Raw genomic sequence first — 23,321 nt, forward strand, 5'->3', positions numbered from 1 at the left:
AATAATAATAATAATAAAAAATATTTCTGCTCGTTAAAATTATGTAATAATATACATCTATGTATTTAATTATTTATTGTTTGTTTGTACGTGCATGTTATGCATATATGTATTCATGACGTATGGATGTATAAGTATTTAGAAATAAATATCTCATTTATAAAAAAATAATGCTACGATATTACTAAACGAACTATGATAGATCACGAAATATCTTCACTCTATGAAGTAGATCACATAATAGAAATGAGTGTCCACCGTTGCTGTACACCATACAAGAGAGTCGAACAGATGCAAGTTCTAGCCATCCTCTGAAGTCATTTCAGGTTGAAAGAAAGATGTCATCCTACAATATATTCTGTATCCTGTTTCTATGTTAACGTCGGGGTCTTGACTGTCGGTGATAACGCTGTCTAAATATTTAAAATTGCGGAATATCTTTGATTTTGAATGAAAAGCATAAATGTGCTATTATTTATATTAATAAAGAGTCCAAATTATTCAGATGTAGTATTGCTATTGTCTAGCTGCATCTAAAATCTGCATATAATAAAAGTTCTGTAAAATATATCTCCCAATATTTTATAATAGACTTTAGCATAGGAAAATGAACACAACAAATATTGTTCTGATGGACTGCATATCCGTACTTATGTGGCAGGAAGGAGTGACTATTCTTAAGGAAAATAATGGATAGGAAAAGCATTGTCTGATAGGTGGTATTATTTCTTAAGCGACGATATGTTGTTACCGTAAGAGAAATAATGATGATTGTCGCCACTTGCAATTCCTATTGCTAAGTCCATGAATGGCGACACCGCTTACATGGAGATATTGTTCAGTGGTGAAGGATTTTTTTTTTTTTTTTTTTACGAGGTGTATGCTACCGCCGTCTCAGTCCCATATACTGCCTGCTCAATGCTATGCGGTTAACATGCTGCTCAGCATGAGCTCTTAGTGTCACAAAACCTCCACTAGGGGCTACAGCTAACGCACCCAGTTTATATCCGTACCCACGTAGTTGTGTTCCCGCGCGTTTGCATCGAGTATTTATGTGTGTCACTGGGTGTAAAATGATGAATTGTTGTGTTCCTCTCTTTGTATCATAGCAAGGAATCAAAATTATTCAGGTGTGAGGTTTCATGAAATCCCCCCAAGTAAAGAAATTTGGGTAAATTGGCTTAACGCTATATCAAGGCAAGAGTCAACCTAGCGTAGTTAATGGATTCCATCTGATCATTCTCGTGTTTGTAGCCTCAATTTTAGAGATGCAGATAAGAGATAAAACTAGAAAAGTGTATTTAAGCTAATGAGTGTGCCTAATCGGTTTTCGAATTATCCCGAATACTACCAAACCAAAGAAACAGCTCCACAAAAGACCAGACAGCGACAGGATATTTCATCGGATCAAATCTATGATGAAACAAGCTCTTCAACCGCAGGAAATACATTGGATGACGAGTACGAAATTCATCTGAACAATGATGTCTCAATCCAAGTCAGTATTCCAACGAGTATGAATGACAACAGTCATCAGAAAATCATACAATAGGGGCTCCGATCGGGAAATTTTAGACTGCGATAAAAGCTGATGACTAACCTTAATGAACTTAAAAGACTGCGGAGGAAATTCGAAGACAAACCAGAAAGTGATCGTCTGAACAAAGTAAGGGAAGCAGATAAATATAATGAACAAAAGACCGTTTATCTTTTAGATCAAATCCATATTTTTAGCCAGGTAAAATAAGCGTGGTCAAAACAAATCGCACGGTACTATGTGACATGGAGAATAGTATCCCAAACGGTTATGAATATGGGAGGACTCCTCGTCTAGTGTCAGCTCCGTCACAAAGTACACTGGAGAGGTAGCCTAAATTAAATATTTCTTTTTAAGTCATTAAACAAAAGAATGAGTATGTTATATTTATTCAATTAAAAACTCTAAGTAAGATTTCCTTCCGGATAGGAATATTTAATTCCCGTTCTTCGGGAAATTTCTCTCCAAATGACAACACTGTTTGAGAAAAGTGGGGCAAAGTTGCATAATTCACTTCATGTGAAGTAATAGATACTACGGATAGTTGGTTCACGTTATCGGTTGAAGTTGTAGGAAGGATATCAAATGAGGAAAGGATAATTTCTTATTGGTAATGGCCAAAATAAAGACAAGTCTACGTAAGCTCAGCTTATTTATTATGGATCATACCTTGCATTTCGATCAGTGTGCACTTTCTAAGACATTTCTAAATTGCTAGTTCTTGTATGAAAACCGAGCTGCGTCATATTTACTTAACCCCAGGGGAAGAATGCCTGTGGTATCTGTGCGAACTGTCTGGCAGCGTCTATACCCATGTTAGCCATTTCCAAAGGTAAGTTAAACAGACCACCTAATCCCATTTGCGGTTGTCTTTGTGGGCGCTGGGTGGTGAAAACAGGGCGCAGGCGCGGGGTGGTGAAAGCAGGGCGAGTTATCCTTTGAGTGGTGGCCGCAGCAGTGGTGCGAGCGGCAGTGGTAGCCGCAGCAGTGGTGGCCGCAGGAGAAGTTGCAGCAGGAGTGGTGGCCGCAGCAGTGTTGGGAGCGGCAGTGGTAGTGGTAGCCGCAGCAGTGGTGGCCGCAGGAGAAGTTGCAGCAGGAGTGGTGGCCGCGGCAGTAGCGGCCTCAGAAGAAGAAGGTGCAGCAGCAGTGGTGGCCTCTGTAGCAGGTGCAGCAGAAGTGGTGACGCTTGCGGCACTGGTTTCAGCAGCCTCAGCAGCAGCGCTAGTACTAGAGCTGTCAGTACCTTCAACTTGTCTAACACTCACAGATCTGGAGTGCACCATCTGGAAAGAATAAAATATTATAGCTGTAGTTTACGACTGTATTGTTAAATCTTCAAACTGGAGACTGGTTGAATCCTCAAACAGCACCCTCAAAGATTATGCGGTTTTCGGAAACAAAACAAAAAAAAAAACAAAAAAAAAACTATGGCGGAGCCATAACTTGGTTCACGAGGTATGATGAGCTGTAAGATAGTTTGTCACTGATTTCCTCAATGGGCCAGAAAGTGCTCTTACAGCACAACCAGCCATGTTATTATCTCTCATAACATTCATATTGTACCGATGATTTAGATATTGGGCCCCTTAAAGCAACAATCTTCAAAAACTTCCATATTAATATTTTGAGCTCCGAATGACATTACTAAGTTCCACCCATACCTCAGCAACCTGCATATTGTCACAGCTATTAGTAAGACTGAGACTTCGGTACAAGTTATATTTTGCTCTGCCCTGTGTCGAGGGACACATGCAAAAATATTGCATCCATTAATAATAATAATAATAATAATAATAATAATAATAATAATAATAATAATAATCGTATGACCTCTGCTACCCTGTGCAGAAATTTTAATTTCACGCCAACTGGTAGTCGTCCCGTCAATTTCAACGTCCCGTTCTACTCTAGGCCTACTAGTAGGCAGACAGAGTAAACGAAATTTCTCTTGAGCGTCCGTGGCTGAGATTTGGTGAATTTTGTCGGGTAAACACCAAATGTGTCACCAGAGATCTTTTGCATGCCGACATCGTACGACGTGGAGTGTCGAATGGAATTTATTTTCCGCCCTTCAAAACTCCGACTATCTTTGCCGGGTTTGAACCCGCTATATTGGGGTGGCAATTTGGATTATTAAATATAAACCAAGAAGGGAACCGAAATTTCACCAAGCGGAAATATTAGAGATCCGGAGGCCGACACTCTACAACTGATAAATCAATTGGCTAGACAGGTAATTTGAGCATAATACCCCTACACATAAAAAGAAATATAAAGAACTTTACTGCGTCAACATGAGATTGGGTGACATAAGCTTGCGTACCCGTAAGTTGGTCTTAGAACTTTTATCTTGTATTCGTAATTAATAGGACATTCCATTCAATAATAGCATTTTGAATGAATATTTTGTAGCGTTTGAGGTTTTGTTGTTAATATTTATTTTAAAATCTGTGAATATCTTAACGATGTTCTTCAAACAATGCAGCTCCTTCTATGGTTCGGTGTTAGAAGGTCGTTCTCTGGATTCCAGTATTGCTCGTTCAAACTCGAAAGAGGCAGTCGGATTTCCAAAAGACGGAAAAAAATCCATTAGACACACTGTACTGATAAAGTTCGGATTGAACTAGGAGTCTTTTAACAAGTAGATCTACTTACTTTTGTAACGAGCTAGTATAACTAGTAAGACAGTTCGTGACATCACAGTTATTCGTTGTAAAGGCCGAATTTTATGCAAAACTATTAGAGTTACAAAGACAATTTATATGGAGGTGTTTTTTTTTTTTTTGTAGAAATACGAATTTTAAGTACACATCCTGGTATTTAAATTGTGATACGACTAACCATTTGCCCATTACTTTGGTGTCTAGCGGATGAAACATGCACTAGTTCGGAAAATACCTATATGTTAATGGCCACTATTTAGAAAATATCAAACAATTATAATACGCTTGTATTTGAACTGAATATCTTACATATAGGCCTATCCTTACGATGTATCATCAAAATTGGTCGAGTAATTTAGTTTAGGCGTAATTCACGGGGAAATGAATAGACGCTATCTCATTTTGAGCTACCGGGCGATTTAAAGAATTATTTGGCAAATATAATATTTTTGGGTCAATCACTTGAAATACAACATACCAGAATATATCCATGTTTTTTTTCACACCTCCCATAACGAAATCATTAAAAACTGATTCCCTTGCCTTCCAAATCCCGGTCCATTATTCTCCTAGGTAACCTATCTTCCACACCACCTCCGTAGATGCATTGCTCTGATGAATTAATACAACAAGATCCAGAATAATCGAAGATTTCCCATTTATGAGGCTATCCTTCACCTACATATAGACAGACGTCCACCCATCTGCACGGCGGAGAACCTTGTAGCCTGTAATTTCAACCTGACTGAGTGATGGTCTAATGAATGGGGACAATTTGCTCCAGCAGAATCCTTAGAAATTCCATGCATTACACAGAAGGTACCTGGCTTTGAACAACCTCGGAGAGTATGGTAAAAGATAAACCGGATCCGGACTAACCATGGTGTGTGTGCAGATCTTCTGTATAAATGGAGGAAAATGTCATCATCTTGCTGCGACTGTGGTGCTGAGAGGCAAACTGTGAAGCACATCACACAAAAATACCCACTGAGGCGTTTCAATGGAGAAACAAGTGAACTTTTCCTGGCGATGCCACAGGCGATTACCTATGTAAATAATCTATACTAATACTATAGAGGAAAAATGTGTATATTTGTTTGTAAGGGATAAACTCAAAAACTACTGAACCGATTTTGAAAATTACTTGACTTATAGCAGGCTACATTGCCAGTGAGTAACATGGGCTGTATTTTATTTTCAAAACAATTCGAGGTGGGGGGCACAGGGGGAGATATAAAAATAATAGGCTAATATTGGCAAAATATCGAATTTGTCGTACAAGGACGAGACAAAGCTCAATTTAACACCCTTGACGCAAAGAACAAAACTCGGTGAGCCCTACGGGCCCGAAAACCATGTTTTAAGACCCTAAAACCAACCGTTACGGAGATATTGGCACCACACTACCCCTGCTCTAGGAATCGGATAAAGTATTGAACTGCCGTAACCATGGCAACGTCAGCTCCAGCATTCTACAGCAGCGAAATTATCTACAATATATCAAAAAACCTAACATGTTACAGATATGAAAATTGGTATTTGGAATCGCCTTTAAAAATAAAAGAACACAAAGGGTCCTTTTCAGAAAATCCACTTAAGGGGAGGGGGTGAAATGCAGTGAGGAAGGAGTTGTATTATTTTTATAAGGATACATATGGCTCAGAAAATGAAGATGTTACAGACGTTAAAATTTGTACTTGTAATCTCCTTTAAAAATGAACACACTTTTTTTTTTTTGGAAAATCCACTTAAGGAGGTGAAAAGAATAAAATTGCGGGTGAATTTTTAAAATGAGTATCATATTCTTCTACCGTTTTACCCGCATCTGTGAGGTTGCGGGTGCGAACTGTTTCCCACATGTGGATTTGAAACTGTTTTATGGCTGGATGCCCTTTCTGACGGCGACCGTATTTGTAGGAATGTAATAACTATTGCGTGTTCCTGTTGTGGTTGGTAATGTGAAGGAGTGGGGCAGTTTTTATAATGAGTATATCTACGTTATATCTCTTAAACGTAACATGTTACAGATGTGAAAATTGGTGTTTATAGTCTCCTTTAAAAATAAAGAAACACGTACTTTTTTGTTTCCGGAAAATCAATTTAAGCTGGAGATCGAAAATACGTAAAGAAGGAGTTGAATTTTCCTTATGAGGATACTTATTTCTCAAAAATTAAGATGTTACAGACGTGAACTTTGGTATTTGGAATCTCCTTTAGAAATAAAGAAAACTTTTTTCGACATAAGAGAGGACTATTTCTCACACATAGAGTTCCATGTCGCATGTTTCAGACTTATTGCTTTTTTTGCTAGTTGCTTTACGTCGCACCGACACAGATAAGTCTTATGGCGACGACGGGACATGAAAGGGCTAGGAGTGGGAAGGAAACGTCCGTGGCCTTAATTAAGGTACAGCCCCAGCATTTGCCTGGTGTGTAAATGGGAAACTACGGAAAACCATCTTCAGGGCAGCCGACAGTGGGGTTCGAACCCACTATCTCCCGAATACTGGATAGTGGCCGCACTTAAGCGACTGCAGCTATCGAGCTCGGTGTTTCAGATTTAGGTCTGCCAGTAGCCTGGTCATCTTAGCCCCAAAAGGCAATGCCACAACTGTGGTTTAAAAAGAGATTCTGGGGTAAATGAAATGCAATTTTTCGGTGAGTTTTTACACTTCAGGGATTTACAGATAATGCCTTAGTGCCGTACCGAGGAACAAGTAATTTTTATCAAATTAAGAAATCCTCGCGAGTGAAGCTGTGGGTAACAGCTAGTGTAGATATAAATCTGTAAAATATTGGCTTAGTAGGGCAACCATTGAATTGGAGTTGATCTGATCGTGCCCGTGATCATTCTCATTGTGTCATTTAACTTAACATCTACGCTCTTCACATGAGGAATGTTCATCCGGACGGCGGCACAATACTCCGCAGTAGAGTACTCTAAACCAGACTTAGAGCTGAGCAGCGTAGAGTACTGTAGTTGCACTTGCACCCCAAGAAGAACCACACAGTTTTCGAATTATGTTGTTACGTGTCTGAATCTTGGCAGCACTCTTTCTCAGATGTTCTTGGAATGACAGTGTTCTGTCCAGTGTAACACCTAGATATCTTGCGTGTCTGTTATGGGGGAGGAGAGTGTTATCGAAGTATACTTTGAGTTCCCTTGAAGCCATTCGGTTGTTCAGATGAAAATAAGAAACTTCTGTTTCACTCATACTTGGTTGGAGTATCCATTTTCAAAAGTATTTTCCTAAAACAGAGAGTTCTCTTGTCAACGTTTCTTCTGACTGCTCGAAGCATAGGTCTTTAATGGCAAGAGCCCAGTCGTCTGCATATCCAAATTTCCTTAATCTTGTGGAGGGTATATCTGAAATATATAAACTGAACAAGAGTGGGGCAAGCGATTGTCAACACGCCATGCGGTTAGTCAATTAACCATTCCGGTGTAACAGCTCTGTGCATTAACCACTGTCACGGACTACGCGATACGTGCTGCCATCTTTGGGATTTGAAAATAACGTCTCAAGAAGGGATTGGAAGAGGGTCAGCGGTCCATAATTCACTGCTTGCTCGATATGAAGTACCCATCGGATGCATATCGAGGAGGCAGTGCCGTGATCACACAGTAGACTGTGATCATACTCGCCACACCCACAGCATTGCTCCTTCAAGCTCTAGCTGTGCAAAACGCCGAGGTTTGTAGTGTAAATTTCAAGACGTTTGGCATCGCCAGAGTATTCACGTGCTCGTGTGGTCCTTAAGACGAGACGCTTCTAAACTGAAGTGAGTGCAATGTGGTGAAATATTGTGTCAGCGCCTAGCTGTCGCCAAACTTTTAGGTAGGGCAATATAGGTAATATAAACTGCGAAGGGAGAAACGCAGTGCTATGACGCTGAAGAAAAATATATGTTTATATAAGGTTGCATAGACAACACCCTTAAAATGGTAGGAGGATCACGAGAACCAATCAGCTCACAACACATCAGAGTTACGAAGTAGCAGGGGTTGCTATTTCGTAGAACACTGGTAACTTCTAGAATGACAGACTAGATATTATACGTTGGAGTTTTGGTAGCTGTGGTTGAGTTCATCTGAGGGAGAGAAACTCTGGAGCCATGACTGAGTTCGCATCGGGGAAAAGCACCCACAAAAGTATCAGAGTGAAGTCCGTAAAGGGAGGAGCTCGGTAGTCAAGAGAAGATTGAGCACAGAGGTAGATAAAAGTGCTAGGCGACGTGAAATTCAAATACAGAACAGCTCTTTTGACACTGGGTGGTTGGAGTTAGCAGGACCGAAAAGGATAGTAGAGAGGATAACTTCCAGTGAGAGAGTTTAAATGAACAGGAGCGTCATAAAAAGGAAGACTTTGAGGTGGTTCACCTCTTCACTTAGAGGGCCAGAAGTTCAAGTCCTCGGTTCAGCATTTCAATTCGAGTAATCAACCAGGCGTCCGAAGATTTTATCGGCGTGCGGAAGAAAGGATAAAGCAGATAGAAGACAATACAATTTGTTTTACGTCCCACCGACACAGATAGGCTTTATGGCAGCGATGGGATAGGAAAGGCCTAGAAGTGGGAAGGAAGCGGCCGTGGCTTTAATAAAGGTACAGCTCCAGCATTTGGCTGGTGTTAAAATGGGAAACCACGCAAAAGCATCTTCATTGGTGTTCGAACCCTTATCTCCCGGTTGCAAGCTCACCGCTGCGCGCCCCTAACCGCACGGCCAACTCCCCCGGTTAAGAAAGAAGACAACTAAACGAGCTAAGTATTAACTGTATTCAAGAGACTAAAGATTGAGAATGTACTTGTAAATAATCAAAAGAGAGACTGAATAGACTTTAAATCTCAATGATGTTTGAAAGCAAGAATTTTCCTCTGTAGAAAAACAGAAGAGATCGATGGTGTATGTGTTATATATAGAAAGAGTGCGTATGTAAACTTGAGTGAAGAGTTAATAATATAAGGTGGAATTTTGGTGTTCAGTCAGTCTGATATATTGTTGAATTGTTGTATTGCTCCTAGAATGGAACCTAAGTCCCCAGCCTCTCCAGTCCCTAGGATCAGGACAATCGTGAGGACACCCAGCTTCCACTCACAGAAAACTATCCGATATGAAGACAGTTTCGTCCGATAGTCGGGAAGCCGCTTATTTATTATTGTACCTTTTATACGTAACGTGTATTGTAACGCTTCAAATCGGGTTAAATTAAAACCTTGCAGGTATATGCTTGGTACCATTATTTTCTAATCCAAGTTTACAGCGTTTCGAATTTCAAATTCATATTGAGATTTAAATAACGCGAGTCGAATATTTTAATTTAATTTCTTCGAAACTTAGTCTCCGTGGCTCAGGTGGCAGTGTGCCGGCCTCTCACCGCTGGGTTCCATGCTTCAAATCCCGGTCACTAAATGTGAGATTTGTGCTGGACAAAGCGGAGGCAGGACAGGATTTTCTCCGGGTACCCCGGTTTTCCTTGTCATATCTCATCCAGCTACATTCCCCACATTCCTTTCATTTCATCTATCATTCATTAATCATTGCCCCAGAGAAGTGTGACAGGCCTCGGCAGCCGGCACAATTCCTATCCTCGCCACTAGATGGGGCTTCATTCATTCCATTCCTGACCAGGTGGAATTACTGGAAACAGACTGTGGATTTTCATTTTCTTCGAAACTTCGGAGTAGCACTCAACCATTTTAACGATGTGCAGGTTGCCTTGTTCGAAATCTCAGGTCAGTTAGGTAAGATATTGCATTAAAAGATATTCTTGGTGCAGGAAACTTCGCACAGGACAACATACTATCACCGCGCTCGGCAAACAATAGACTATCAGTACCTACGTCAGCTATCACCTTCATATCAATTTTTATTTATTTATTTATTTATTTATTTATTTTGCTATTTGCTTTACGTCGCACCAACACAGATATGTCTTATAGCGACGATGGGATAGAAAAGGCCTAGGAACTGGAAGGAAGCGGCCTTGGCCTTAAGGTAAAGCCCCGGCATTTGCCTGGTGTGAAAATGGGAAACCACGGAAGACCATCTTTAGGGCTGCTGACAGTGGGGCTCGAACCCACTATCTGCCGATTACTTAATACTGGCCGCACTTAAGCGACTGCAGCTATCAAACTCGGTCCTTCATATCAATAAATGAAAGTCTTCGCAATGCTCATGTAACCATGAAGCCTAGTTTGGGAGTAAGGAATTGAGTGATATTTTTCAAACAATTTCGCAAATAGTATATTTTAGTTCCATATTTCTAATCAAAACATAGTAATGTGAAAGATCCCTTCGAGATTGTCTGTGCAAAATTGCATGAAATCCTGCCCAGAGTTTAGAATCGATGTCATTTCTGAAAAAAGAAAGACGGTTACGTCTAGTATTTCCTATGCATGAAAGGCTTGTAAACGTAATGTTGATTCTACACAAATCTAGTAGGGCCTATGCAGTATTTAATTTTCAACCAAGATTAATTTCGCACGTTATCACTAATTAATATTTTTAATAGAGCCAAGTATCATGCAATCACAGAAATTCACTACTCTAATCATTCATGCAAGCAACTCAATGTTGAAAACATACACATTTTACGAATTTACTCCCTGTTCAAGTGGGGAAAGATTACATCCTCCCAGTGTGATTGTGGTGCCCCTGCTGAGACAATCCAATATACCTGCGCTTGAGTGCAACTTACGAGCCTATCGTGGAAACTGGACAAACTTCCTCAGTACTTTGCCAGCTTCACTCGCATAGATAGATTCTTTGGATATTGGGCTGTGAATTTACATGTTTCTTATCCGCAGTACCTTGTAATTGTGAAGTTACTTTGTAAGTATGTATATAGTTCATTTTTACCGTTATCATAAGCATGTTTTCCTTTCCATACGTTCTTCTTTTTCCTTGGATTCAGCGAGGGATCTCACCTCTACCACCTCAAGGGCAGTGTCCTGGAGCTTCTGGGTCGGGGGATACAACTGGAGAGGATGACGAGTACCTCGCCCAGGCCGCCTTACTTGCTATACTGAACAGGGGCCTTTGCGGGGAATGGGAAGATTGGAAGGGATAGACAAGTAAGGGGGAAGAAAGCGGCCGTGGCCTTAAGTTAGGTACCATCCCGGCATTTGCCTGGAGAAGAAGTTGGAAGCCACAGAAAAACACTTCCAGGATGACTGAGGTGGGAATCAAATCCACCTCTACTCAGTTGACCTCCCGAGGCTGAGTGGACCCCGTTCCAGCCCTCGAACCATTTTTCAAATTTCGTGGCCGAGCCGGGAATCGAACCCGGGCCTCCGGGGGTGGCAGCTAATCACACAATCTATTACACCACAGAGGCGGACCTTACCATACGTTAATAAATGTAGTCTTTATTTATTCCTTAACATGACAATCGTTTTCTTAATCACCGTTATCCGGTCGATTAGATTAGCAGTTTGCTCTTTTCTACCACTACTAGCGCTAATGTGAGTCGATGTATTGTTTCACTTATATGGCGTATGGCTTTTAGTGCCGGGAGTGTCCGAAGACACGTTCAGCTCGCCAGGTGCAGGTCTTTTGATTTGACTGCCCGTAGACGACTTGCGCGTGGTGATGAGAATGAAATGATGATTACAGAGACAACACGTACACCCCGCCGTGTCAACGAAATTAGCCAGTGATGATTAATATTCCTGACCCTGTCGGGAATCGAACCCGGGACCCCTGTGACCAAAGGCAAGTACGCTAACCATTTAGCCAAAATACCACTTCTAGCGCTAATGCATAGTTTCACTTAAGCTCATATAACTACATTCGGTGTGGACGTTTTTCAAAAATCAAACAGTGCCCAAGGATATTGAACCAAGGAACACATTACAGAAAGAATTACGTAAATATTTAATGTAATTTGGCTAGGATTTGAATGAAAATGCGATTGAAAAAACAAGCGATTTGGGGCTGTTTTATCGGAACTGCATTTAGGCCGGAAGTGATTTTCGAAGTTTGCTTCTTTTCGTTTGATAGAGCTACCCAAGATTAAAAATTTGAAACCTTTCCGGGTCCTTTTGCCCTTCAGCTTTCAGCAAATTGAGGAAATTTCGTAATTTTACGTTTTTCGTAGTATGAGGACTCCTACTTTTTCCTCCCCCTGTGGGTGGGGGCGGTATACTAACACCCACGGTATCCCCTGCCTGTCGTAAGAGGCGACTAAAAGGGGCCTCAGGGGCTCGGAACTTTGGAGGGTGGATTGGCGACCATGGGGCCCTAAGCTGAGTCCTGGCATTGATTCTACTTACTTGTGCCAGGCTCTTCACTTTCATATATCCTATCCGACCTCTCTTGGTCAACTCTTGTTCTTTTCCGACCCCGACGCTATTAGGTTTGCGAGGGCTAGGGAATATTTCATTTTCACGCCCTTCGTGGCCTTTGTCTTCCTTTGGCCGATACCTTCATTTGTCGAAGTGTCTCTCTGTTTAGTGTTATATAGAGAATGGTTGCCAAGTTGTACTTCCTCTTAAAACAATAATCACCACCACCACCTACTTTTTCCACTAAGAAACTTTCAACAAGAAGACTTGTAAGTGAATTCTTATGTTTATATTTCAATTATGAGAAATGTTAATTAGGCACCAAAACCTCCAGTTATTGCTGACAGCAAGTTCAAAGTATGATAACTTTTCATTTTGCGTTATTAAAAATTGCCTTCCAATATTCTGCACTACTTGAAAATCATATCGATAAATCTCTATAATATCGAGATTGTATTATAATATTACAATGTATAAAAATGAAACGACGTTGTCCGCCTTTCGAAATGAGATCACATCTAAACCACTGAAATATTGACAGTCTGTGGTTTGTCGAACGCGCTGAAAATAAGGCGGCCTATCAATAGTTTTCTTGTATGTATAGTTTTCTTATACTAGAAATATTCGTTAGTAATTTATCCTTCCCAATGGACCTCGGACTCCCAACAGGGCAACTTCCAGAGTGCTAAAGTCTCCTAAGCTACTAAAAAGGCTTGCAGAAAAGGAATGAAAATTTACGATTTCCGTCTTCTGACATGAAAGTAATATTTGCGATCTTTTCCTAAAATAACGTAGTAGTTAAAATGGGGTGGTATCATTTCATTTCTCGCTGAATTACGACTAAACAACTGGAGCCGATGATCTAGCTGTTAGGCCCCTTGAATAACATGCAACAAACAACTGGACCAATTGAACTGAAATTGCTTATAGATATGTCCATACCTATGATCTTCAGCTTTCTCCAGTTATTTCTGGGGTCGCTGGACCCACCCAGGTTCATTTTGCGTTTGGCTGGGGTATTAAGAGCGGATACCCTTCGGATATTCTTGAGATGAAAATATCGACCCACAATCGACCGGGATTCAAACTTCAGCCTCATGGGTGTGAAGCCAGGATGTAAGCTACTGAGCTAACCACCACCTCTGTGGATATACCTCACATATTCAGTTCAAAATACAAGCTTATTCCAATTTCTTAACAATTAACCTTTTCTAAATAGTGGCCAGTAGCATGTAGGTATTCATTGAACTTCCACATGTTTGATCCACTAAAAGCTAAAACAATGGGCAAATACTTAGACTTAACACCAAATAAAGCCCAGGGCGTGTTCTTTAAATTCAGTTTTGTACAACAAAAAAAGGTCAAATGAATTTGCATACGTCCCGGAGCTTCCGCTGGGCTGCGTAATTTGGCAGTTCGTGATAATTAGGTTTCGACACCAGGGTGTGCGAAGGTTGCTGCTTAAAAAGTAAACGTTGACGATGGGTACTTTCTGCTAGCAGCAAATAAGACCTCAATGAGCAAATGGAAAATTATGTAAAATTTAGCGAACAATTGAATTGTGTACACAAATGAAGTATATATCACGAACGTCTTATTACACACGAATTTCAACTATGCTCAGTCTGAACAAGTTGTGAAAACTTATTTTGCTCTTCAAACTTTGGTGATCTACTAAGAAAATATGTTGGTTACGTCAGGTCCAATTGATCGTTTAGTTAAATGAAGTTAATACTAATCTAATGGAAAATCACATCTCCTCAGAATACCTTGGTGTAAGTAATCATTCCTGGATGATGATTTTATTTATATCTTTATTTTTGACTAGCAGAAATACCCGTCCTTCGTACGAGTTATCAGAAACTGGCTTTAGTTACTCATACTATCGGTGTGACTGACTTCATCACTGGTGTATTTACTTATTTGTCATGTTTGGAATTATAGTGTATCTTCTTCTTCTTTTCTTCATGGGACCTCTAAATATTAGTTCCTAATTAGCATCGACCTCTAAGATCTTTTACTACCATGTTTTTCCTTCATTCCCACCTAGATATACCTGCTCCCTTCACAAAGCTGCAGGTTTAGTGTAAGTACACTTCCGCTAGATAGTACCACAAATAATATTATTGAATGTATTTGTTTGATCCGACATTTCGTAACTATTACAAATGATCAAGGAAATACGCGATGCATAAAAGAAAATACTATAATTATCCAGAATTATAATTCTCATGTCGCACATCATATAATGCATCTGAGTATAAATGTTGAGAATTTTTTTCAAGTCATGGGCGCACCATCTTGACAATTGTGTACAGTTGTAACGTTCCAGACGTCACAGTGTAATTATGTTAATTTTATTATGTGTAATTAATTCAGGAATTTAACGTCATGATATTTATCTTGGTATGTAATTTTATTATAATTCATGTTTAATCATTTGCTCACTATCATTTCATTACTTTGTAACTACGACTTGTAAACGAGGGCTGAATATCCTAATATTCACTTAGATTCTTGCGACATTCGTTTAAATTTAACTTGCAGTAGATTTCCTCTATCTTGCCACATCACCGAGGAAGAAGGAAGGACAAATTTAGACATCAAATTCTGGGAAAAGCGAGCATGTGTTCAAGCGTTGTAACGACAGCTACCGTATTTCGACCAGAATAATTCAAACTGATCACCGCCTATATTTTCAAAGGAGCGTCATGTTGCCATGGATACTGAGTGAAAGGGCTAATAGAAGAACAGTTGATATCTTGGTTGGGACCCATCTACTCTAATATCTGGAGTGGGGAGAGACGTGTCAACTGATTGGACCACGTGTAGCGACCTGTAATTAGAGCCAGAGAAGGTTATATAAGGGCGTGTTGGAGCTCTTGGCATCATTATTCTTATTGATTCTGCATTCGTTATTATTAATCATCTTGATTCTTCGATCTTGTATTCGCTGTAGGTCTGAGAACTTGTCTTATAGTTGTTGTACCATAGTGGACTAGTGTGATAGTTTATCACTTCTACATTAATTACTTCGTTACCACGACGTGGTACTTAGGAATTTCTGAATGAGGGGTGTATAGCCACTCTCATCAGGAAGTACGTACAGCTCGGCTACTAGACCGGTTTGTACCAGTCTAAGACAATAGGTAGTATTAAACTAGATAGAAATGAAACTTCAGGGCACATTTTCAGTAAAGTTGGAAGGATTATTAATTGAGTATCCTCTCCACATAACCCAAGGAGGTTTTCCTAACTATGACTTAGGGCTCATCTCCAATATATGGGATAGAGCACAATAGGGAGTGTTAGTGTCGAAGCCATCTTCCAATTAGTGGTCGGTGCACTTAGCAAGGCAGGAATGGTACTTAGCTGCAGATGAAGATATCTCAAAGACGACCGGTGATGTTCCAGCTACAAGGATGGAAGCTTTCCAAGGACCAGCAGAACAAGACTACATGGTGAGCAAGCGAGTTAAAAATATTGCAAGTTTTCGCGAAGTAGAGTCATTCAACTTTTTGTTAAATTCATTTCCTATTTTAAATTCAGTTCTCGTTAAACCGTCGTCATTTATATTCAATATAATAAATAGTATTTTCCTAGTTCACTTTAATCAATCTGCCTTAATTAGCCTTTTGATTTCTAATTCTCCTGCTTAATGATTAGTGCACTATCACCCCACCCCTGTGATAAGAGTCCGTCCAAGCTTGATTATAAATTTTTATCTTTAAGTCATCAACTTAAAGATTGGCGCCCTTAGCTTGCATGGTTGCATTTCTCGTTCAATGATTGTTCTCCGAAAGGAGAAGTCACACAGTATATAGGTGTTCATGGTTACAATGATCATAAAAGTGGACCAAAATATCGGCACTAATAACATCAGTGATCCTAATACTCCTTTATTTGATAGAAAATAGTTTAAACTATAGGTAATAGACTCCGCAAAATGCTGAAACCTAAACCAGTACGTAAAAACGGAGGTCCGTCGGCAACTGCTGGTCGCTGTACTAAGGAGATCGGCGGGGCTATTCTTTTTATACTTCAATCCCCTTCCATCCACGCCCAAAGGAGTGCTATGAGCGTCTTACACAACAGTTTATTTTTTCCAGATAGTAAGTCATACGTGTATCAATTTCGGTTTGCATCTGTGCCCAAACGTACATGCATAATCTAGCTGCTGTAGAATCCTGGAGCTGACGTTGCCATGGTTACGGCCGTTCGTTTCTGTATCCGATTTCTAGAGCGGGGAGAGTGTGGTTCCAATATCTCCATAACGGTTGGTTTTAGGGCCTTAATACATGGTCTTCGGGCCTGAAGGTTTTACCGAGTTTTGTTCTTTGCGTTAAGGGGCTTACAATGAACTTTGTCTCGTCCTTGTACAACAAATTCGATTTCGCTTATATTAGCCTATTATTTTAATATTTTTATTACTCCCGTCGTCGCCCTCCCCTCTCGAATTGTTTTGAAAATAAAATACAGCCCATGTTACTCACTGGCAATGTAGCTCTTATAGGTGAAGTGATTTTTAAAATCGATTCAGTAGTTTTTGAGTCTATTCGTTACAAACAAATATGCACATTTTTCCTCTTTATGATATTAGTATAGAAGTATAGATTACATTTCCACACATACGGTTGCCGTCAGGAAGGGCGTCCAGCCGTAAACAGAGTCAAATCCTCATGTGCGACACAGTTCGTAGCCGCAACATCACAGGTGTGGGTAAAGCGATAGAAGAAGATACTCATTTTAAAAATTCACACGCTTTCTTATTCTCTTCACCCCCTTAAGTGGATTTTCCAAAAAGAGTGTGTTCATTTTTAAAGAGATTCCAAGTACCAATTTTAAAGTCTGTAACACCTTCATTTTTTGAGATATATATGTATCCTCATATAAATAATTCAACTCCTTCCTCACTTGTTTTCACCCCTCCCCCTTTTTAAGTGTATTTTGTGAAAACGAATATTTGTGTTCTTTAATTTTTAAAGGGGATTCCAAATATCAATTTTAATGTCTGTAACATGTTAAGTTTTCGTGATTTATCGTAGATAATTTCGCTGCTGTAGAATCCTGAAGCTGACGTTGCTATGGTTACGGCAGTTCATTACTTTATCCGATTCCTAGAGCAGGGGTAGTGTGGTGCCAATATCTCCGTAACGGTTGGTTTTAGGGCCTTAAAACATGGTTTTCGGGCCCGTAGGGCTTACCTAGTTTTGTTCTTTGCGTCAAGAGGATGAAATTGAGCTTTGTCTCGTCCTTATACGACAAATTCGATATTTTTCCTATATTAGCCTATTATTTTTATATCTCCCGCCCGTCCCCCCCCACCTCGAATTGTTTTGAAAATAAAATACAGCCCATGTTACTCACTCGCAATGTAGCTTTCTACAGGTGAAGTAATTTTTACAATCGGTTCAGTAGTTTTTGAGTTTATTCGTTACAAACAAACAAATTTTTCCTCTCTATAATATTAGTATAGATTAAATATATGTGAGACTAGCGAATGTACCCGTGCTTCGCTACGGTATTCTACATTGTATTCGAATATCGAAGTAAATAGTGTGCATGCGGTAAATAAGATTGTTTTAAAATTGCATGTCTCTTAGCGTTATCCGAGAAAGAGCATGGGGAGGTCCCCGTACGTTGTTTCCAATGTAAAGTGTTTGTTATGGATTTGTGATATAACGGCAGGCTCACTTGCCTACTGCCATTCACAATCGAGTTGGGAAGTTTACATTATAATTGCAGGCCCCATTGCCTACTATGCGGACAAAATCGATTTGGGGAGTTTTCGTAAAAATGGCAGCCCCCTTTCCTACTTCCAGACAGATTACAGTTTTTATTATAATGGCAGGCAATTACCCTACTATCACTCGAAATTGAGTTGTGCAGTTATCATTATAATGCCAGGCCCATTTTCCTACTTCCAGCCAGCTTACTGCCAGTCACACCAAGTTGGTGAGTTTCCATCAAAATAGCAGGCCACTATGCCTAATGCCAGTCACATTTTAGATGAGGACATTTCTTTATCATGGCGGGCACCCTTGCCTACTGCCAAACACAATCGGGTAGGGGAGTTTTAAACAAAGCTGCATGCTCACTTGCCTTCTGGAAGTCAAATCGAGAAGTGAACTATTCATTACAATTGTAGACCTTCCTTACTAATGACAGTTACACAGGAGTTGGAGAAGGAACCCTTTCATACTGCCAGTCAAATTCGGTGTGGGGAGTACTGATTACAATAGCAGACCCACCCTTTCTCGATCGCTACAAATCGACATCAGTGAATATATATAGATCGACATACGAAAGTCTATGCGTGTTTACAATATTGAAGACCTTCATTTACAGATTAACTGCTACTAAACGTACGTCATATCGACAAAGGATTATACCATAAGACACGCCGGATTTAGTGGCCTAAATGGCTGGTCCTATGATATGTCATCTATTCTTGGGTCAGATTGAGTTAGAAACGTGGAACAGGGTAACGTTCTTGTAAGATTATCTTACATTACATTACTTTTCGGATAATTATGTGACAGCTACATACATAGCATTTGGCTCACGTATGGCTACTGGGTGGGCCAATTTTCGTGAAGAATTTGATGATTCTGTATTTCATATAAGTAATCGAAGGTATGAATTATGCATGTCAATATTCCAAATTGACTTAACATCCATTAATAGAGAAAAATCAAACGTAAAAGGGATACAGATACGGCAAAAAGTCATAAGACCAATGTTGTAGATCATTCCAAATTGAACGGAGATTGTGCAATCTGTTATGTGATAGGAATTTCCGAAGGTCTGCACCATCATTAAAATTGCCTGCATATTTCGATATTCTTCGGGGATAAAAAGTGAAAACTTTAATGATCTTGGATGTTATCCGTTCGTTACAGGCTAAAACGTATAATTTTGTCAAATTTCAATTATCTTCTTTTTCTTCTGGCAGATTATGCCGCAATCTGGATTTTGGGCGAGGCGGGTAAAAATTAGGACTTTCAGGAAACTAAACCGAAAATTATGCAGATGGTCATTATTACCCCTTAAACGGAAAGCTGTACGAAAATTTCGCCAAAATAGTCCGTGTAGAGGCACACAGTCGTTACGATTTGATTTATATAGATAAGGAATCTGCTCCATGTAAAACACCTTTTTGGCTATGTCCGCTGGACTTAACCTGCAAAACTGACCATTCATGATATCTCCCTTATTAATCCTCCTGACGAAAAAATGCACATGAAAAAAAGGTTTAGAGGTGGAATTCCATCACGTTTGGTCGATTTCCAGTCAGGTTGGTCTTGTTCTGTATATATTGTGGAAGAATAAAATCACCATTTCGGTTCCCTATAAACCGCCAGTCCATTCCGGAACATGAAATGTTATTTACGTTTAAAACCTACCTTTGGACAGGTGGATGCTAAATATGAATTTTTTTTTCGAATGTCTTCAGTAGTTTTCAAGTTGTAAGGAATACGCTTTACACGCACCCGCTCGTGAGTTAAGTCCGATGGGACTTGTACAAAAAAACGGTCCGTTAATGATATCTCCCTTATTAATCCTCGTATCGAAATGATGCACATGAGAAAAAAGGTTTAGAAATTAATTTCTACCAAGGCAGGTAGATTTAAATGAACGTTGGTTGTGTATATTTTGTGGAAGTGCAAAATCACTGTTTCGGTTTCGTATAAACCCCCAGTCAGTTAAGGGATTTAGAAACAATATTTGCCCTAAAACCTATCAAGGACAGGTGTAGTCTAAATATGAGTATTGGTGGAAATACATCCAGTAGATTGTAGCACTCGCGTACATACGGCGTAATTAAGGAAGAAAATAATACAGTTAAGAAAGTTGAAAGTAATAGAAAATGGATTATAACTGAGGACAGCCGGATAACGACAAATATGTAAATGCCAAGTTAATGTATTGGAAAATCAAATGCCCCTCAATAAATTATGCTAGTGTGAGTTATGGATATAATAAAACGGTAACAGAGGAGAAATTTAGGTCCATTGATTCCTAGGTAAACAAATAATAAGAAGATGACTAACGGTGTTATTACTTAATCTATTCGAAGGCGGTTATAACATCCAACGATATTCCGCCAATATCCCGCAGATAGGCCGATTGACGCCTCTCTTGCCTTCTACCCAAGGAACAACCACGAATTTAAAAGCATGGTGAGGAAAATGGCAATACGTTACTTTCCTGCTGGCATGCAGCCAGAGACGTTGCCATGGTAACCTGTAGGTTCGTTGTCGGTCTGTCGGTCACTCAATGCAGAGCATGGTACCAGCCGAAAATTGTAAATTTCTCCGTCATGTAAAGAGTAAGGTAAATTATGAACGTAACGAAACGTAAGAAAATCAATAGTATAAGAGAAAATGGAGGAAAACCATTCTTGTTTTCCTATAAACCCCCGTCTATTCAAAGATTTTAAAATGATCTGCATATTGAAACCTTCCCCGGGATGAGTATACTCTAAATATGAAGTTTAGTTGAGATCTATCGAGCCGTTTCGAGCTGATGGTGGAAAAACCATTCTGGTTTCCTATAAACCCCCCGTGTATTCAAAGATTTTAAAATGATATGCATATCGAAACCTTCCCCGGGAGGATTATACTCTAAATGTGAATTTTGGTTGAGATCTATCCAGCCGTTTCGACGTGATGGTGGAAAAACCATTCTGGTTTTCCTATAAACCCCCCGTGTATTCGAAGATTTTAAAATGATATGCATATCGAAACCTTCCCCGGGATGAGTATACTCTAAATATGAAGTTTGGTTGAGATCTATCCTGCCGTTTCGACGTGATGGTGGAAAAACCATTCTGGTTTTCCTATAAACCCCCGGTGTATTCAAAGATTTTAAAATGATATGCATATCGAAACCTTCCCCGGGATGAGTATACTCTAAATATGAAATTTGGTTGAGATCTATCCAGCCGTTTCGACGTGATGGTGGAAAAACCATTCTGGTTTTCCTATAAACCCCCGTGTATTCAAAGATTTTAAAATGATATGCATATCGAAACCTTCCCCGGGATGAGTATACTGTAAATATGAAATTTGGTTGAGATCTATCCAGCCGTTTCGACGTGATGGTGGAAAAACCATTCTGGTTTTCCTATAAACCCCCCGTGGATTCAAAGATTTTAAAATGATATGCATATCGAAACCTTCCCCGGGAGGAGTGTACTCTAAATATGATGTTTGGTTGAGATCTATCCAGCCGTTTCGACGTGATGGTGGAAAAACCATTCTGGTTTTCCTATAAACCCCCGTGTATTCAAAGATTTTAAAATGATATGCATATCGGAACCTTCCCCGGGAGGAGCGTACTCTAAATATGAAATTTGGTTGAGATCTATCCAGCCGTTTCGACGTGATGGTGGAAAAACCATTCTGGTTTTCCTATAAACCCCCGTCTATTCAAAGATTTTAAAATGATATGCATATCGAAACCTTCCCCGGGATGAGTATACTGTAAATATGAAATTTGGTTGAGATCTATCCAGCCGTTTCGACGTGATGGTGGAAAAACCATTCTGGTTTTCCTATAAACCCCCCGTGTATTCAAAGATTTTAAAATGATATGCATATCGAAACCTTCCTCGGGATGAGTATACTGTAAATATGAAATTTGGTTGAGATCTATCCAGCCGTTTCGACGTGATGGTGGGAAAACCATTCTGGTTTTCCTATAAACCCTCGTGTATTCAAAGATTTTAAAATGATATGCATATCGAAACCTTCCTCGGGATGAGTATACTGTAAATATGAAATTTGGTTGAGATCTATCCAGCCGTTTCGACGTGATGGTGGAAAAACCACTCTGGTTTTCCTATAAACCCCCGTGTATTCAAAGATTTTAAAATGATATGCATATCGAAACCTTCCCCGGGAGGTGTATACTCTAAATATGGAGTTTGGTTGAGATCTATCCAGCCGTTTCCACGTGATGGTGGAAAAACCATTCTGTTTTTCCTATAAGCCCCCCGTGTATTCAAAGATTTTAAAATGATATGCATATCGAAACCTTCCCCGGGAGGAGTATACTCTAAATATGAAATTTGGTTGAGATCTATCCAGCCGTTTCGACTTGATGGTGGAAAAACCATTCTGGTTTGCCTATAAACCCCCCGTGTATTCAAAGATTTTAAAATGATATGCATATCGAAACCTTCCCCGGGATGAGTATACTCTAAATATGAAGTTTGGTTGAGATCTATCCAGCCGTTTCGACGTGATGGTGGAACAAACAGACAAACAGACACGAACAATTTTATTTATATAGATTTCAAAATGAATATATATTTCTAAAACAGTAATTTGTCACTGCACTGAGTAATTCCAGGAAATATCATTTCAGAACTTTTAAATATCTTTCTTTTTACTTTGTTTGTGAAAATCTTCCTGAAGTGTTAAATATTGTTAAAATCAATAGTACTGTTATCCTACTATTTCAAATGGCATAAGCCTGTGTAACATACCGTTGCCGCTAGGCAAGCGAGCATCAGGAAGCTGAACGTGATCTTGGCCATGGTCGCTGTTGCGGTAGTCTGCTTGAAACTGACTTACTGTAAAAGAAGCGAACTATTTATATTGATACGTTCACCTTGACGAGCTGAAATGTTTATGCATTCGACAATATGGTGACAGATACAGTAAACTGGGACCATCTGTCCAAATATCAGCCAGACGTATTAACCAACAAAAGAGTGGGAACACTGACGCTTATCAATTAGTGAAGGTCCTCATCATCTCAGACGTTCAGATCGCCTATTGTGCGTCAACTCGAAAGACCTTTACCAGGTCCTCCCAGAGGGCATG

The 23,321-nt window shown here is 39.7% G+C and overlaps 1 protein-coding gene across 1 annotated transcript; it reads right to left on the reverse strand.

Annotated features, from left to right (window-relative positions):
- Positions 1–2,176: 2,176 nt before the first annotated feature.
- LOC136857543 (spore coat protein SP96) lies at positions 2,177–23,099 on the reverse strand. The gene is made up of 2 exons (XM_067136284.2): positions 22,982–23,099; positions 2,177–2,820 (listed from the first exon to the last, which is right to left on the reverse strand). Exons 1-2 carry the CDS (start codon positions 23,030–23,032, stop codon positions 2,290–2,292), a joined length of 582 nt encoding a protein of 193 aa, XP_066992385.2. The 5' UTR covers positions 23,033–23,099; the 3' UTR covers positions 2,177–2,289.
- Positions 23,100–23,321: the final 222 nt, after the last annotated feature.

Source organism: Anabrus simplex, chromosome 1, assembly GCF_040414725.1.
Source record: "Anabrus simplex isolate iqAnaSimp1 chromosome 1, ASM4041472v1, whole genome shotgun sequence".
In the NCBI taxonomy this organism is placed as follows: Eukaryota; Metazoa; Arthropoda; class Insecta; order Orthoptera; family Tettigoniidae; genus Anabrus; species Anabrus simplex.

Coding starts and splice junctions, on each gene's coding strand:
- LOC136857543 (XM_067136284.2), bottom strand. CDS start 23,032: ATGGCCAAGATCACGTTCAGCTTCCTGATGCTCGCTTGCCTAGCGGCA. Junction 2,821..22,981: donor TCGCTTGCCTAGCGGCAACG/GTATGTTACACA, acceptor TATTCTTTCCAG/ATGGTGCACTCCAGATCTGT.